The sequence below is a fragment of the Hyperolius riggenbachi genome, chromosome 3, assembly GCF_040937935.1.
Source record: "Hyperolius riggenbachi isolate aHypRig1 chromosome 3, aHypRig1.pri, whole genome shotgun sequence".
In the NCBI taxonomy this organism is placed as follows: Eukaryota; Metazoa; Chordata; class Amphibia; order Anura; family Hyperoliidae; genus Hyperolius; species Hyperolius riggenbachi.
Genome location: NC_090648.1, coordinates 314110660 through 314129424, shown reverse-complemented (window position 1 = coordinate 314129424; position 18765 = coordinate 314110660). Strand labels below are relative to the sequence as shown.

The 18765-nt window shown below is 45.3% G+C and overlaps 1 protein-coding gene across 4 annotated transcripts in view; it reads right to left on the bottom strand.

The window, feature by feature from the left end:
- MDM1 (Mdm1 nuclear protein) overlaps positions 1-13377 on the bottom strand; it is a 95150-nt gene extending 81773 nt beyond the window's left edge. For 2 of the 4 annotated variants that reach the window (XM_068276715.1, XM_068276716.1), the window contains exons 1-4: positions 13184-13275; positions 10619-10724; positions 3056-3456; positions 381-515 (exon numbers count right to left, since the gene is read on the bottom strand). In XM_068276715.1, coding sequence (XP_068132816.1) covers positions 381-515; positions 3056-3456; positions 10619-10724; positions 13184-13201 — 660 coding nt within the window. In that variant the 5' untranslated portion in view covers positions 13202-13275. The other 2 variants (XM_068276717.1, XM_068276718.1) reach the window with 2 other exon arrangements.
- Between the last annotated feature and the right edge of the window lie 5388 nt (positions 13378-18765).

Here is an 18765-nt window from a genome sequence, read left to right as displayed (position 1 = left end):
CCCATCTGCCATCAGCTATAAACACTTATGTAACACTGATGTTAGTGCTTTCAAACCAAGCTGAACAAATTGGATTTGTGAAATCAAAGCCTCAGTCCTACATTTATAATCCATCCCCTAGATTCAAAAATTGGAATGTGCTCTAGATTATTACATATTTGGTACAATATTATATCTGTAAAAGGTCTGTTCTGCAAACATACAGCTTTTAGCAAAACCATAGCTGAGAATGCTCTGTAGCCACAACAGTAAGGCAACCATTTCCTGTGACCTAAAATGCCTCCTCTGTTGTAAACAAATCGATAAAATGAGAAATGCAAATACAGTAAACACATTCAAGCTGTGTTAAATAATGGTGCGTATGGTGTACCAACACATACCTGCTCTGCAGCAATCAAAGGAGAACTTTCAATGGGAACTTTCTTTTCAAACTGCTTCCTGTATTCTGACATTTTGGATGGATGATGTGATGGAGCTATGTTCATGCCTGCTTTCCTCTGCAATACTCTGTGAACCTTCCCAAAGAGAACACATTAGCATACAAGCTTTTATTATATTTTCTAAAATGTACCAGAACTAAAGTACCGGTACTATTGGATAAATGCATGCAACACACGCAAATTGTAATACGTGGCCCACACAGTGGCACAGCAGACAGCTTTGCTGGGTCCCCGGTTTGAATCCCAGCCAGGGCACTATCTGCACAGAGTTTGTATGCTCTCCCCGTGTCTGCATGGGTTTCCTCCCATATCCCAAAAACATACAGATAATTTAATTGGCTCCACCCTAAAATTGGCCCTAGACTACGATGTACATACAGTATGTCTATGATTATTGTAGGTATTAGATTGTGAGCTCCTCTGAGGGACAGTTAATAAAAAGACTACTGGTATATATACCAGTACTTTACCAGTACTTTGTAAAGTGCTGCAGAAGATGTCAGCGTAACCACAAATGTCTTTTCTGTGCTCACATCATTATCAGTTTTATTCAACCCCCAAGTGACATTCATTCTTAGTACTTAGTACAACATCCTTTTCCAGTTATAACAGCTTTTAACCGTAAAGCATAGCTTGTGTCTTGCAGCGATCTACGGATATCTTAGCCCATTCTTCATGGGCAAAAGCCTCCAGTTCAGTCACATTCTTAGGCTTGCGCGCTGCAACTGCTTTCTTTAAGTCCCACCAGAGGTTCTCAATCGGATTTAAGTCTGGTGACTGTGATGGGCACTCCAAAATATTCCAGCCATTAATCTGCAACCATGCTTGGGATCAGTGTCCTGTTGAAAGGTCCAACGTCTCCCAAGCCTCAGGTTTGTGACGGACTGCATCACATTTTCTTCCAATATCTCCTGGTACTGAAGATAATTCATGGTACCTTGCACACGCTGAAGCTTCCCTGTACCTGCAGAAGCAAAACAGCCCCAAAGCATGATTGACCCCTGCCATGCTTCACAGTAGGCAAGGTGTTCTTTTCGCCATAGGCCTTGTTCTTCCTCAGACAGTTCTAATTTTGTTTAATCAGTCCATAGAACACTACTACAAAAGTTTTGGGATAGTGTGCTGAGGAACTTAAGCTACACAACATCTTAGCCCAGGTGTATACTGTTAAAGCTAGTGACTTTTGTGTAATAAATCATACTGAATCTTACAATGGGTAGCCAAGAGCTTTGAAAAAGGAGCCCATACTCGTATTCCAAATTAAAGCCCAAATGTAAAAAGTGTAAACATATAAAAACTTAAGCGTGCTTAAACTAACTTTGAAAAATGTAAAATAATGAGAATACGGTGAGACAAACTTAAGACACAGCAGTGTTCTCCCCAGAACTTTTTTCCAGCCGGGTGGCATGAAAAAGTAGCTGGGTTGGGCACGATGGGGGATGCAGAGCTGCCGTAACTCTGCTTACAGCATAGGAGGAGGATGAGGAGGCGAGCTGATGACAGCGGAGTGCTCCCCCCCAAAAAATGCCTGCAGAGAACACTGCACAGTGGTATATTCAAATAAGCTCCAGTGGTGCTTACCGTATTTTCGGTATATAAGACACACTTTTTCTCCCCTGTGTGTCTCCCACTCCCCCAAAAGGTATGCTCCTCTGCCCTGTGTCTCCAGCTCCCCCCTTGTATGTTCCTCTGCACCCTGTGTATAATTAGCAGAAGCGGCAGTACCGGCTCAACTCATCTACAGCTCTCACATCCTCAGCAGAAGCCTACACTAGGTGAGCCGGTGCTGCCGCTTCTGCTAATTATACACGAGGGGGGGGGGGGGGGGGAAAGAGAAGAATATACACAGGAGGAGCGGAAGACATGGTCGTCAGCAGAAAATACATGGGGGAGTGGGTGACATGGAGCAGAGGAGCATACGGGGGGTATTATTTTCCGTAGCATCTTATACAGTGAAAAATACGGTATTCATCCCTATGGATTCACACCAACAGAAAGCCTCAGCAGGAAATTGAAACATGAGAATGTAGGGGCTACTGGCCAACGTTCTGTACACACCGATGGGAATAGATGATGGTGTCAGCATTCCGCAATTAGGAAAGAAGAATACAAAACAAAAAAACTAACAAAAAAAAGCACATATTACGGTGCTGGATTTTATTAAACTACTTTTACAAACTATGTGTTTTTCAAACTCAACTGCTCACACAATCCTATGGGCCTGTTTGCAGTACTGCGTTATAAATTATTGCGTTATTCTAACCCGCTGTATGCAGGCTTTGTATTAAAGTCTATGTCCAGTCTCCATTGCAGTTCACACTCATTATAATGCATTATTATGCGTGCCTTATGCAACTGACAATTGTGAACCAAGCCCACAACTTTGTCATACTGGTTTTTGTTTCAATATGACCCAGGCAAGCAATGCTAATTTTTACCATAGAAAAGCAGACACTATCTGAACTCCAGTCAAAGGTTGCTGGACCACTTATAATATCCATACTGAAAATGGCTGCAGAGCTCTGGGGATGTGTTAATAAATCTGCTATGTTTTGTGATAGTGAAGTAACAATAAGGCAAGTCCTATAAAAATTAAAAAAAAATAAAAATCTTACCCCATTGGACTCTTTCTGAGGACTTAACCTCTTAGGCGGTTCGTTTATTTTGTCATCACTTTCATTATTCTTCATCTTTGGCACAGGTGAGCTGCCATTGGCAAGCTGAAGTCTTGGCACCTCGGAGCGGCCATCAGCAGAATGCATTCTAGGAGCTACTGATAATCTACTTTTATTCTCCAGCCTAGGCACTGCTGACCTGGACCTAGCTTTAATCTTCAACCTTGGTGCATCTGGCGTAATGATTTTATCTTCAACAGACCCCTTTACAGCATTGTGGCCTATTTCAACCGGTTCTTCTGGATAAACATAGTCTTCCTTCCACTGGAACGATTTTGAAATCTGAGGGTGGTAATATGGAACTCTTCGTTTTGAAGGAAAACTCGGTTCTTTAGTAATGCCTTTTAAAATCAGAGAACAAAAGGTTGTAAACACAGGTACCAAAACCCAATTCCTGGATAAGCACAGACTGGCTGTCAGGTTTTTATTGTTGGTGAGTATTTGCTCACTTTATGTTCCTGAAAAATTTGGCACCATGACAGAAACTGATGCGGAATAAAAAAAATCATTATGTTTATCACTCAATCAGGAGTTAGGAAATATGCCTTAGCCCACTTTTAGGCACCAGAACAGTTACTTATCTGTCCTTCAAAGTGCATTAACACACTAAATCTCTTGCAACCCTTTGAACCACACTGGCACTTTTAAATGATATTGTCTACATCTCCTGCCTACCTAAAAAAACTAGGTAGGCAGAAGAAAGCAGACCTTCGAATAGCAGAAGTCAGAGCAATGGCAGTTTATGACTAACATTGGAGCCCCTTCCCAACTACCAGTAGACCTTCCTCCTGTCTAACTCGCAATCATTTTTGTTTACCATTGTCAGCATTAACTGGAGGGGCACCTGGCTGCAGTAACCAAATCTCTATATCCAAAGAGCCAATGATACAAGGTTTATTTCACTATTTTGTTGCAATTTGTAGGGCAAACAGATAACTGTACTGCATAAATGCAGTTACCCTATAAGGGCTTGATTCACAAAGCGGTGCTAACTGTTAGCACGCCTGTGAAAACTCCCTTAGCGCGTCTAAACCAGCTTTTCGCGCGCAAAACTTTATGCGCATAAAGTTTTACGCACGTAAAACTTTACGCGCGCACTGCACAGAGCGCAGGGCGCTCCGCGCGAAGTGCCCATTAAAGCCTATGGGACTTAGCGCGCGCATAGGACTTTGCGCGCGATGTGATTGAGAAATCTGGTGCTAACCTACTTAGCACCCTGGTTAGCACATCTAAAGACTTTAGACGTGCTAAATAGTGTTGGGCCGAACAGTTCGCCTGGCGAACCTCTCTGGGCCTCTTACTACTTCCGGGTCGCAATGACCCGGAGTAGTACGCCTGCGCTGCCCGGCGGAGCGCGTCCTAGATCGCGCTCCTGTTGCCGGGCACTCTCTGCGCATGAGCGTAACGTCACTCATGACGTCACGCACATGCGCAGAGAGTGCCCGGCAACGGGAGCGCGATCTAGGACGCGCTCCGCCGGGCAGCGCAGGCGTACTACTCCGGGTCATTGCGACCCGGAAGTAGTAAGAGGCCCATGGATTTAGAGATGTTCGCCGGCGAACGGTTCGGGAACCGTTCGCCACATCTCTAGTGCTAAATAGGTTAGCACTGCTTTGTGAATCAAGCCCAAGTCTGCAATATGATCACTTACTGGTGACAGATGTTAATGGTGGGACTTCCCTGTGGTAAGATTTCATTTTATCTACCAGTTGTATCTAGGGGTATCTAACCCAAAAAAAGATCCTGACAGCAGTAAAATCCCAAGAGATTGTAAGACTTACCTAATCAAGCTAAAAACACAAAACTTTTAAATGGTGCTCCAGTTTCAAGAAACAAAACTGGTTATCAACAAGATCCAATTAAAAGGTCTTTCAGGCTCATGTCATATAACCATGCACTAACTGTATGCTGGAAAATATAGGAGCCGCCATTGCTCACTTTTTTTTTAATTTGATAGTATAAAAGTCAAAAGAGGGACAAAGTTCAGCTGAAACATTTAAAAACTAGATATCGGATATGATTTATCTTTAAAGGGAAAATAAAGTGAGAGAGATATGGTGGCTACCATATTAAAAAAAAAAAAAAAAAATAAGTCAGCTGCCTGCCAATCCTGCTGATCGCTTTGGCTGCAGCAGTGTCTGCATCACACACCTGAAACAAGCATGCCTCTGATCTAGGCAGATTTCAGTCAGGCAACCTGATTTGCATGCTTGTTAAAGTAAACCAGAGATCTCGCCATTTAAAATATTTGATACTTACGTGGAGTTCTCTCCCACCCCATAAACATGGGAAGCTCGCGCATGCACAAAAGACCCAGACTGGACCCAACTGAGCTTATTACCCGGGCTGATCGCGGATAATCTGGAGACCGTGGGAGGGCGGCGAGGGCCTCACACGTGTTTATGGGGCAGGAGGAAGCCCCAGGTAAGTATCAAATCTTTAGATAGCAAGATTTTTTGTACACTTTAAAAAGGGATCTTAAAGGGACACTGTAAGGGGGGGGGGGGGGGGGGGGGGGAAGGGGGAAAATGAGTTGAACTTACCCGGGGCTTCTAATGGTCCCCCGCAGACATCCTGTGCCCGCGCAGCCACTCACCGATGCTCCGGCCCCGCCTCTGGTTCACTTCTGGAATTTCAGACTTTAAAGTCTGAAAGCCACTGTGCCTGCGTTGCCGTGCCCTCGATCCCACTGATGTCACCTGGAGCGTACTGCGCAGGCCCAGTATGGTCTGTGTCTGCGCAGTACGCTCCTGGTGACATCAGTGGGATCGAGGATATGGCAACGCAGGCGCAGTGGTTTTCAGACTTTAAAGTCTGAAATTCTAGAAGTGAACCGGAGGCAGGGCCGGAGAATCGGTGAGTTGCTGCGCGGGCACAGGATGTCTGCAGGGGACCGTTAGAAACCCCGGGTAAGTTCAACTCATTTTCCCCCGACCCCCCCTACAGTATCCCTTTAAGTCGCATACACACCTTTGACTGATGTCACCTGTCAGGGACCTGGATCCCATCCCCTTGGGCAACTTTGCTGGGCCAGCCTGTACAGAGGAAAATTGCATCGTGTGTACCTAGCATTCGAGGCAGAAGATTAGCAAGACAGCCAGGATATCTGCATTGTTTAAAAATAAATTAACATGCCCCTCTGTATTCCTCTCACTGCAGGTGTACTTTAAATGAATGGGCAGTACTCCAGGCTTTTCAACCAATGAAGCAGCACGAAAACACAGTGGCCAGGTCTCTGTATCTACTCATCCCAGAAAGGAGGTCTCCTCAAAAAACCCTCCCTGGACCCAGATGCAATGACCAGCTACAGACCTGTCTCTAACCTTCCCTTTCTGGGCAAGCTAATTGAAAAAGCTGTTTACCTCCAGCTAGAAGCCAAAATCCTACAAAACAACAGTTATGACCCATTCCAGTCTGGCTTCAGGAAACACCACAGCACTGAAACGGCCCTCATCCAAATATGCAACCACCTGCTCATGGCAAGAGACAGAGGAGAGTGCTCCATCCTCATACTGCTAGACCTTTCTGCAGCCTTTGATACAGTTGACCATGACATCTTGATAAACAGGCTACAGGAATACTGCGGCATTGATGGCATAGTTCTTCAGTGGTTCCAATCCTTCTTGAGTGGCAGAACCCACAAAGTGTCTATGGGGCCCTTCCTGTCCACCCCTGTATCACTTAGGTATGGGGTGCCCCAGGGCTCAATCCTCTCTCCCCTGCTTTTTACGATTTACATGTTACCGCTGGGAAAACTAATCCAAAAACATGGCCTGACATACCACTGCTATGCAGACGACACTCAACTATATCTTTCCTTCAAGCCTGGTGTGACAGACCCAACTCTAACTATAAACGCCTGCTTACGTGAACTACAGCAATGGATGAATGACAACGTGCTGAAACTAAATGCAGACAAAACTGAAGTCCTTCTGATAGGAGGGCAGAGCATGATAACAAAACAACTTAACTTGCAGTCTTCACCACTGGGAATAGGAGGCACGGATCTGCGCAGCTCTGATCATGTGCGTAGCCTGGGAGTTCTAATTGATTGGGATTTAAACTTTAGAACTCAAATCTCTGCTGTGGTGAAATCATCCTATTTTCACCTGAAGAACATTGCAAAAATCAAGCACCTCATACCCCCAGAAGATCTGCCAACCTTAGTCCACGCCTTCATCACATCTCGACTGGACTACTGCAATGCTCTCTACACTGGCCTTCCAAAAAAGGTCTTGTACCGACTACAGCTGATACAGAATACTGCTGCCAGACTGCTAACCAACCAACCCCGTCACTGCCACATAACGCCAGTCCTGCACTCCCTTCACTGGCTACCTATAGAATGGAGGGTCCTATTCAAGATCGGCCTACTGACATTTAAATCCCTGAATAATTTAGGCCCTGGATACATGAAAGATATGTTGCAGCTGCGTAGCAATCCCCGCATTCTCAGATCAACAGGTTCTAATAATCTAGTCATACCCAGAGTCCACTTGGAAACTTTTGGTCCCAGAGCCTTCTGTCATGCTGCCCCTACGTTTTGGAACTCCTTACCTCAACAGATCAGGACAGCTCCATCCCTGGACGTGTTTAAATCCAGACTGAAAACCCACCTGTTCAGTTTGGCATTTGCAGAAATATAACTTTTGTTGTGTGAATACTTCATCCTACTAATTACTGAATCTGAGAGAGCCTAAGCGCTTTGAGTCCTATGGGAGAAAAGCGCTATAGAAATGTTATTGTATTGTATTGTATTTTAATTTTGGCTTCTAAGTTTAGGGTTCAGATCCAATATCAGATCTCACGGTCGGCGTGAGAGTCCTGAGCATGCACGGTTTTCTAAGACTGAACAGGGCATGTGCAGGACTCTCACGCTGGCCGGAGGGATGACACATAGTGTGTGTGGCATGGGCCCATAAGGGCTAAAGTCACCAATTAACATTAACAGAGCTGCCAGCGGGACAGTGTGATGAGCCAGGAGGACGCTGGGAGACCTCGTGGGCTATTGGGGCTTGCAGCATTGCAACTTTAGGCTGAACTCAGTGTCTCTTTAACCACCTTAGCGGTATGGACGAGCTCAGCTCGTCCATTACCGCCAGAGGGTGCCGCTCAGGCCCTGCTGGGCCGATTTTGATCAAATAAAGAGCAGCACACGCAGCCGGCACTTTGCCAGCCGCGTGTGCTGCCCGATCGCCGCCGCTCTGCGGCGATCCGCCGCGAGCAGCGGCGAAAGAGGGTCCCCCCAGCCGCCTGAGCCCTGCGCAGCCGGAACAAATAGTTCCGGCCAGCGCTAAGGGCTGGATCGGAGGCGGCTGACGTCAGGACGTCGGCTGACGTCCATGACGTCACTCCGCTCGTCGCCATGGCGACAGGAGAAGCCAAACACGGAAGGCTGCTCATTGCGGCCTTCCGTGTTACTTTTGGCCGCCGGAGGCGATCAGAAGAACGCCTCCGGAGCGCCATCGAGTGGGCTTTCATGCAGCCAACTTTCAGTTGGCTGCATGAAATAGTTTTTTTTTTATTTAAAAAAAACCCTCATGCAGCCGCCCTGGCGATCTTAATAGAACGCCAGGGTGGTTAAATGTCTGAAGTAGTTTCCTGATTGTCACCCGCATCCTAAGTGAGCAAGTGCCCTAGAATATATGTGCAAGTTAATATTTCAAGACTTCACAGGCTGCATGTTTTTTCCTGCACAGTGACTCCCTAAAAAGCAAATCCACTGGATAAGAATGCAGCTGAGGAATAACAACTCCATTTAATTGCAACAAAATATAAGATTATTCAGATTGGAGTGAGCACGAGATGTCTCCCATGATGCTTGGAAGTTTGGGGGCCACCAAAAGTGCCCATACAAATATCGTTTATAACAAAAAATATGGGCCACCTGCTAATTATCGGGCACCTTCAGCACCCAAATGTCCTGCTACAAACAATGTTTGTAAAGGTGTCTATGGCTCTGCCCAATATTTAGCATTTTCAATATACATACATACATACATACATACATACATACATAGCTAGATAGATAGATAGAGAGTCGATATATAGATTTATATTAACCACTTCACCACTGAGGGGTTTTACCCCTTGAACACCAGAGCAATTTTCACCTTTCAGCGCTCCTTCCATTCATTCGTCTATAACTTTATTATTACTCATCGCAATGAAATGCACTATATCTTGTTTTTTTTTTCGCCACCAATTAGGCTTTCTTTAGGTGGGACATTATGCCAAGAATTATTTTATTCTAAATGTGTTTAATTGGGAAAATAGGAAAAAATGTGGGAAAAAATTATTATTTTTCAGTTTTCGGCCATTATAGTTTTTAAATAATGCATGCTACTGTAATTAAAACCCATGAAATGTATTTGCCCATTTGTCCCGGTTATAAAACCGTTTAAATTATGTCCCTATCACAATGTTTGGCGCCAATATTTTATTTGGAAATAAAGGTGCATTTTTTTCAGTTTTGCATCCATCCCCAATTATAAGCCCGTAGTTTATAAAGTAACAGTGTTATACCCTCTTGACATAAATATTTAAAAAGTTCAGTCCCTAAAATAACTATTTATGTTTTGTTTTTTAATTGTATTTTTTTTTTTTAATTACAGAAAAAAAAATTGGGGATTGTGGGAGGTAATGAGTTAATTCATTGTGTAAAACTAATGTATTTGTATATGTAAAATGCTTTAGGGTGTAGTTTTACTATTTGGCCACAGTGAGTTTGTGTTCATGCGACCTGTAAGCGTCCGGAAAGACGCTTACAGGAAGCACTATGAGGTTGGGAACATCACAATGATCGTGCTGTTTCTCATAGAAGCAGCAGATCATTGCGGGGGCTTAGGCCCTGTTCAGACTGCAGAACGCAGACCGCAACGCATGCGGACCGCAACGCGTACGAACGCACGCCATCCGCGTTCGTATGCGTTGCGTGGCTGATCCCATCACTGAAAAGTGAATGGGACAGCCATGCGTTTTTACAAAAAATGCGTGCAGCATGCGTTCCCGGACCGCACAGGTCCGGAACGCATGCAGTGTGAACATCAGACATTGCACTCTATGCAATGTCTGAAGTCGTGCGTGTCGGCCACCTGCACGCGTTTCCAAAACGCGGCTGGAAACGCATGCAGTGTGAACGGGGCCTTAGATCAACGAACGGGAATGGATTTTCCTGTTCATTGATCTCCGGGCGACCGGGCGGCGGCGTGCACAAGCGGCGGGAGCGCGGAGAGCGGCGTCAGCTACGGATTTCTCCACCCCTTGGTTTTATAAGGGTGGAAAAAGGGACGGAGAAATCCGTACCGCAGGGGTAAAGTGGTTAAGTAAGGGAGCACTTGGCCACAATGACAACATCTCTGTATCTGGACACCAGATACAGAGATTTAGTCACTAAAGAGGCCCAATAGGATTTTAACATTTCAGGGAAGGAAAAAAAAAAAAAAAAAAAAAAAAGAAGAGTGTACAGTGCCCCCTTTGTTATGTTATACTACTATTATTCACCAAGCTCATCGGATCGAAGACCAGCCCATCTGGACATTGGAGAAGGTTCTTTATTTGTATCTAAAGATGTCCTCCACTTAAAGTTTCTGTCATATTCTGATGAGGCCTGTAATGAAACAGAAAAAAAAGTTATAAATGGACATTCTAGATGCAGATTGTATCCCTATAAGCATGCCAGAAATGGGAATTTAGTTTACATGCACTGATGATTACTTTTCAATCATGAGACAAGTACAATAGAATAGCTATAAATCATTTCACTCAATCACGTGACAAAGAAGTTATTCAAATACACAATGTATTTAGGTAGACACACATCAGACGGCAGCCATTCAACCATCCGATTCAATTATTATAATTGGATCAATATCGGTGCTGCCAAGAGCTTGCCTGATCTATGATGCAAACAATTTTGGGCTGAAATTGGTTGCATGTATCGATTGGACATGCTGCAAGATGTAGGGCCAATATGCTCGATCAGGTGCGTAGTGGTAACGATGTGTGCTATCGGCCCTCCATCCACAGACACCCTCCACGTGGTTGCTGGCGTATACATGGCCGAGGGTGTGAAGTCATACACGCGCCCACGTATAAGTTGGCAACCACTTGGGGCGTGTATATGTGGGTGGAGCAAGCTGCGGACACCCATATGTAAAGTGTACTGCACAGGGCACATTTTACATTGGGGGACAGCAGATGCGGCATCACAAGGCCAATTCCCAAGAGATTTTATACTGAAATCAATTGGGAATTGGCCTGTGGTGTATAGGCAGGCAACAAATCTTTCTCCAAACAAATTCAATCAGAGAGAGATCTGACTCTTGGTCAATTTGCCCATACATCGTCTGATGTATGGGTACCTGTACTCTTGCCAGATGATATTGAATACATTATCAATACATACAAACCATCCTACATTTATAGTAGTTTAAATTAATTGATTACCTATGTAAAGGTAGACACAGACGATACAATCAAACCATTCAATTTTCCTGATGTTCGATAAGGACGATCAATTGTATAGAACACATGTGTACATACATTTGTCAGATTTTTCAACAGTTATCAATTTGAAACATCAATCATTATTCACTAATTGAGAAAAAAAAACTATCAATCATTTTATTGTGTGCTCACTTAACCACCTGAGCGGTCTGGACGAGCTCAGCTCGTCCAACACCGCCGGAGGTCGCCGCTCAGGCCCTGCTGGGCCGATTTTCATCAAATAAAAAGCAGCACACGCAGCCGGCACTTTGCCAGCCGCGTGTGCTGCCTGATCGCCGCCGCTCTGCGGCGATCCGCCGCGAGCAGCGGCGAAAGAGGGTCCCCCCAGCCGCCTGAGCCCAGCGTAGCCGGAACAAAAAGTTCCGGCCAGCGCTAAGGGCTGGATCGGAGGCGGCTGACGTCAGGACGTCGGCTGACGTCGATGACGTCACTCCGCTCGTCGCTATGGCGACGATATAAGCAAAACAAGGAAGGCCGCTCATTGCGGCCTTCCTTGTTTATTCTGGGCGCCGGAGGCGATCGGAAGATCGCCTCCGGAGCGCCCTCTAGTGGGCTTTCATGCAGCCAACTTTCAGTTGGCTGCATGAAATAGTTTTTTTTTTAATTTAAAAAAAACCCTCCCGCAGCCACCCTGGCGATTTAATCAGAACGCCAGGGTGGTTAAAGGGCTAGTTCACAGTGCTCAGTTGCATTGCAGAATAATTCTGCATGTCAGCTCACTGCGCATACAATTCTATGGGGCTGTTCACAGTACTGTGTTGTTACGGATTGTGTTATTCTAACTCGCTGCATGCAGGCTTTGTGTTAGTCTATATCCAGTCTCCATTGCAGTTCACACTCATTATAGCATGTACGTTATGCAACCGTCCACTGTAAATCGAGCCTAGGGGCCTTTTACACTATATCAGTTTATATCAGTTGTAATTGAAAGACAACTGATGTGTGCAAGGTAATGTCCATGTTTCCCTATGGCCTCTTTCACAGTTATATGCTGAAAAATTGAAGCTTTTTCACAATGCACTGCTATGGAATATTAAAATGGAACAAAAGGGCCCTAAGGCTACACAAACTGAAAATTCACTACAGCTACATGTTAAACCTTTTTTTTTTCCCCCTTCTTCTCTTTACAAACACGGAACAGAGAACAGGATATTTGCTACAGAGAGATAATTGCTTTCACTTTCTTCTCTGTGTAAAGGCATTCACCTGTGCCCTTTAAACAGGTTACATTTTTCCCCTTTACAGTAGCATGCAAACATTACAGCAAATTCCAGCTAACACCAACTATAGACAAAGCAATATCAGATAACGCTGCTGTAAAAGAATAGGTAACTTCAATGCAAATGAAAAAGTATGCCTCCCACGAAAAATGGACGGCAAGTATGTCATTCTAGCTAGGAAAAGCCCTCCCAAGCAATCATGTCTTCCATTTTATGCCTATTTTCCTCTCTACGTGGGAAGGAATACATGCATCATTGTATGAAGGTTAGACATGGCATCCTCATATAGGAAGCACTGGTACGGCACGAGCTGTCAGTTGCAGTCTGCACACGGCGGCACCTTGAATCGGACCGGCATGTTGCGTAGTGTCCTCTCCCCGGGGTGCTGCTCTAGCGGTGCGATCCCTGCTGTCACGGCGATGTAAACAGAGCCCGTTACCTTGGTAAAGCCCCGTCTGCGTCCAACGTACACTGCGCATGTGTGTACTCTAACGCTTCTGCCAGTTCTTCCTCCAATCAGATGACTCCAACAGGCGTTCCTTCAATGCAGTGTTGTTTACCGCCAGTTCTCAAGGGAATGGATTATCGGTTTCTTGCTTGTTGTGCTGCCACCTCATGGAAGTTTGGAGAATATTTAACCCATGTAATTAACTGTTCATATCTGTAATGCATGTAAGTGTGCATAGTACATGTTTAAAAATATTTCACTGTGAATAAAGTCCTTAGGGTCAGGGTGGACACTTGCAGAACCCCAAAAAGGAGGACATTCACCCTGAAAAGGAGGACATTTTGCCAGGACAGTGGCTCACAATAGTTCACTTGGTGGAGGGCTGGCAAACCAAATACAATCTCATTGGCAGCAGATTTCCCCACAAATGCAATCTCATTGGCAGAAGATTTCCCCACAAATGCAATCTCATTGGCAGAAGATTTCCCCACAAATGCAATCTCATTGGCAGAAGATTTCCTCACAGTTGCAATCTCATTGGCAGAAGATTTCCCCACAAATGCAATCTTATTGGCAGAAGATTTCCCCACAAATGCAATCTTATTAGCAGAAGATTTCCCCACAAATGCAATCTCATTAGCAGAAGATTTCCCCACAAATGCAATCTTATTAGCAGAAGATTTCCCCACAAATGCAATGTTATTAGCAGAAGATTTCCCCACAAATGCAATGTTATTAGCAGAAGATTTCCCCACAAATGCAATGTTATTAGCAGAAAATTTCCCCACAAATGCAATCTCATTGGCAGAAGATTTCCCCACAAATGCAATCTCATTGGCAGAAGATTTTCCCACAAATGCAATCTCATTGGCAGGATTTCCCCACAAATGCAATCTTATTAGCAGAAGATTTCCCCACAAATGCAATCTCATTGGCAGAAGATTTCCCCAGCGGCACTCACACACTGCTGGCTGCCTCTGGCTGTCTGTGACCACGGCGGGCGGCGGCACTCACTGTGCTGGCTGCGCGGCTGCATCTCTCAGAGAGGCTCTGGCTGTGTCTGTGTGACGGTGACCATGGGCGGGCGGCGCGGAGGCACTCACACTGCTGGCTCTGGCTTGCTTAGGCCTAGGCTGGCTGAGTATGGCTGCAGCTGCCTGGCTCGCGTCGTCTGCTCCTCCCCCCGTCGGCCGGGCCAACTTGCGTCAGTTGGGGCAGCCTTTTCCCGCGGTGCGGCGAGCACCGACGTCTACGTGTGACGTGACCAACGTCAGTCATGTCACTCTCTGTTGCGGAGATTGGAGATCAGGCCGGGCAGTCCAAAAAGGAGGACATTTGTCCGGAGGACAAGCAGTCCAAAAACCGGACTGTCCGGCCTAAATCCAGACGGATGGCCACCCTAGTTAAGGCATTGTCCAGAGACTCATATCAGTGACCGTTATTTACTTATTTGAAAGAGGAAAATGTATGAAAAATCCCACACAATTTGGCAAAATAAGCAACCAAAACAGTAAGGGCCCTTTTACACTTAAAGGAAACCTAAATTGAACTGGAAAAAAACAAGTTTAACTTACGTGGAGCTTCTACCAGCCCCTTGCAACTGTCCAGTGCCTGCACCATCACTGAACAGACCTCAATTCCTCTGCAGCACCGTTCTTTCGGCCAGGTGACTCTGTAAGTCGATGGCCATTGCACGTGCGTGGCTCTAGCCATGTGATGTGCATGCGCAGTAGAGATTTCCCTGTACTGCACATGCGCAGAGCAATCCCGTTCACGGGAGGGCGATCAGGAGGCACACAGACTGGGGCCGCGCATCTAAACGAAAGAAGGGCGTTGCGGGGGTCCGGAGCATCATTTAGTAATGGCTGCAGGGGGCTGGTAGAATTAGCAGGAAGTTAAACTCATTTTTCCAGTTCGATTTAGGTTCCCTTTAATGTGTTGATTTGTTGCATTTTTTTTCTTCATAGCAGTGTATTGTAAACAATCTTCAGTTTTTCAGCATATACTGTAAAAGAGGCCATAGGGAAACATGGACACTGTATTGCACGTCAGTTGTCCTTGCAGTTACAACTGACAGCAACTAATATAATGTAAAAGGACCCCCCCTTCCTCCTGGACCTCTCACTTCAACACCTCTCCCGGACCCCCCACCCAAAAGACCGACAAAGAAGCTAAAATTCAATCAGACTGGATGGAAAATTTTGGTCGATTAAGTGGAGTTAGCACTCTGAAGGTAGCTCTACATTTATCAGTTTTATCCAATCGAACCCCGGTAGATTTGATAACTTTCATCAAATCTGCTGGATATCCATAGCTCCCAACTAGCCTCTTTTAGAGGGACAGTCCCTCTTTGATAACCCAATTCAGGGGAGAATTGGCTTATCAAAGAGGGACTGTCCCTCCAGGGACCCCCCTTTCCCTCTTTCCTCCTCATTTGTCCCTCTTTCAGGACTGATGTATAGATCTATGTAAATATATGTTTGTTTTTGAAAATGGGATCAATTCATAAAAGGCTGTGCGAAAGAAAGATCTGGCCAGGAAAATACCGTATTTGGTATTTTAGACTTTTGTGTGCTAATTCATAAACATTTTTACAGGTGCAGTGAATTACCGAAGCCCATTAACAAAAACCTTTGCGGTAATGGCTCATTACAAGCTGTTCCATGCAGTGAAGGCATTGCGAGGCATCCTGACATCCCTGACATATCTCACAACTTTCTGAGATGAGAAAGAGGGACACTTAAGCCACGCCCCTGATCACGCCCCACCACACCCCTAGTCACACATACCATAAAGATCTCATAGGAAAAATATGTTGTTTTATAATTCAAACCACACTGGTACTTTCTATCCTGGTTCGTTTTGCTTCATATTAACATTTTAAAATTAGTAATATATCAATTTAAAGGATGGTAATAAAGTTTAGAGTTAATCGAATACAATTTTTAGTAGAGCAATATATATATATTTACATAGAAAGAGGGACAAAGTCCTGAAAGAGGGACAAATGAGGAGGACAGAGGGACAAGGCTCCCAAAGAGGGACTGTTTCACCAAAAGAAGGACAGTAGGGAGCTATGCTTTAGATGTACATGTTTTGTTATACTGCCTCTGCTTGCTTTGAATCTGCTCTGAATCTGTCTATTAGTCTTTCTTAACATTCTATTTCATTGCCACAGCTTAGATTAACTTCTAAGAAACTTTACACATGCCTTGCTTGGGTGATTTTTCCCACTAGCTTCTAACAGGTACACAAGAGGTTAAACAGCCACACAGCCTAAGGTATTCAGGGGATGCCTGTTTTGTTCCGTTATCGCTCTGCTGCTGCCAGGAGGGTTTAAAAGCTTGTCCCGCTGGTGAAGGCTGCGGTCCAATCAGATTCCATCAGCCAGACTTGCAGGAAAATAGGGGCTGTTTCTATTGGCTCCCTGCTCCTGTCAGTCACAACTGCCTCTACTTCTGCTAATGAGTCACGCTCCCAGCACAGTCTCCTCGCATGAACTCTGCATTCTCATCACCACTTTAAAACAGGTGGTATTGCTTCGTGCCATTACTGCTTGTTGTCTGCTTTAAGAATTGACATTTACTGACATGTGTTGAGGTAATTACCTCATAAGTCGGTAATTTACCTCACTGCTCGTTAATGTCAGCTTTTCACGCAGTAACAGGGTTTATGAATTAACATTTCCCTAAGTGCTCGGTAAAGTCAGCTGTTTTCTGCATTAGCGAATGCGGTAATGCTTTATGAATCAACCCGAGTATGTTTAATTGACTCTAAACTTTATTCCTATCCTTTAAACCCATACATATTCTTATTTTCAAGTGTTAATATGAAGGAAAATAAACTATAATATAGAGGATTAGGGGTGTGGCAGGGGCATGGCTTAAGTGTCCCTCTTTCTTATCTCAAAAAGTTGGTAGGTATGTGGAAATCTATTGCCCCCACGTGTCCGATCAATTGAATTTCAATCACAAAATTGGATCAGAAGGAAAATCTTTGTTGATTGGGGGTGGGCCTGGAGATAAAGTCTATCAAGCGGCCATAGCATTGCACTGCATCAAACACTGCAAACCTGGGGGTCAATTGATTCTCTATAGGTTGCACTGGGTAGTATGTGGCAGTAATCAATCTGTCTGATCAGATTCTGTTCTGAGAGGGATTGATCTCTCCGCTGCATCAGTGACTATCTATAAATGTATGACTTCCTTGACAGTAGAAATGTTAAAATAGCTCTCCCCCTACAGGAGACTTTAAAATGGGAGTGTCAGTGAGTGGGGGCAATCACTTTACAGAAGAGAAATGCATATATTTATAGAGATCTGTACATCAGTCGTGAAAGAGGGGCAGAGGGACTCTCTTTTTCCTGCTCAAGTCCTCCGCACCATCACCTATCCTGGTCTCCCTCCAGCCTCCTCAGCTCACCACTGCAGAGCCGTCAACATCTAAGGGCAGCAGAAGAAGTCAGCCATACTCACTGCTGCCACCCGCTGTCCATACAGTGTAGAGCCATTCAATCTTTGATTGGCTGTTTGAAAACTACACTGTCCAGAGCCTCTGGGAGTCAGGGACACAGACAGCAGTGACAGCGGCTGCAGACTCGGCTCTGCCACTATCCTGCAGCTTGCAGAAGGGTGAGTAGGTCTGTGTCTACTAAGTGCAGAGAGCAGCTGTAGCATAAGTTTTAAAAAATGGGACTTAGAAGGAGGGGGCGGGATCTGGGACTGTCCTGCCCAAATCGGGACAGTTGGGCCCTCTGTTTTAGCCCCATGTTGTATTACATTATGGGATGGAAAGTTTTTTCCTACGAGCTTGTCACAGAGAATATACCCAAGGGTTGAGGATGGTAGAAAATGTGAAAGTATACGTCCAGGCAAGTATAAAAACAAAAATCCACTTACGTGGGGCTTACTCCAGGCCCTGGCAGCCGTCCTGTGCACTCGCCGCACCTCCGCTGGCTCTCGGTCTCCTCCGCTGGTGAAGCCGACCTCGCCAGGTCGGGTTCTGGGTCGGCTTCTTCCGTGCTCCACTGTGCGGGTCACGTGGTCTCACTGATGTCATCAGGACGGTACTGTGCAGGCGCAGTACCGTCCTGATGACGTCAGCGCGACCATGTCCTGCACAGTACAGTCCTGATGACGTCAGCGTGACCACGTGAGCCGCACGTTGGAGCGCAGAAGAAGCCAACCTGGCAAGGTCGGCTTCTGCAGCGGAGGAGACCGGGAGCTACCAGAGCTGCGGCGAGGGCACAGGATGGATGCCAGGGGCTGGAGGAAACCCCAGGTAAGTGGATTTTTATTTGCCTGGACGTATCCTTTAAAATTCAGTGGTGTGGCAACAAGGGATGCAGAGGTTATATTTGAGAATATATCAAATATATTCTCCTACTGATCATCTAATTTTTTATTTTGGCCACATAATTCGCGGTCTAGCTTTTGCCCAAATCAGGTACTGCCCGGGGGCGGAAAAGACCTGAC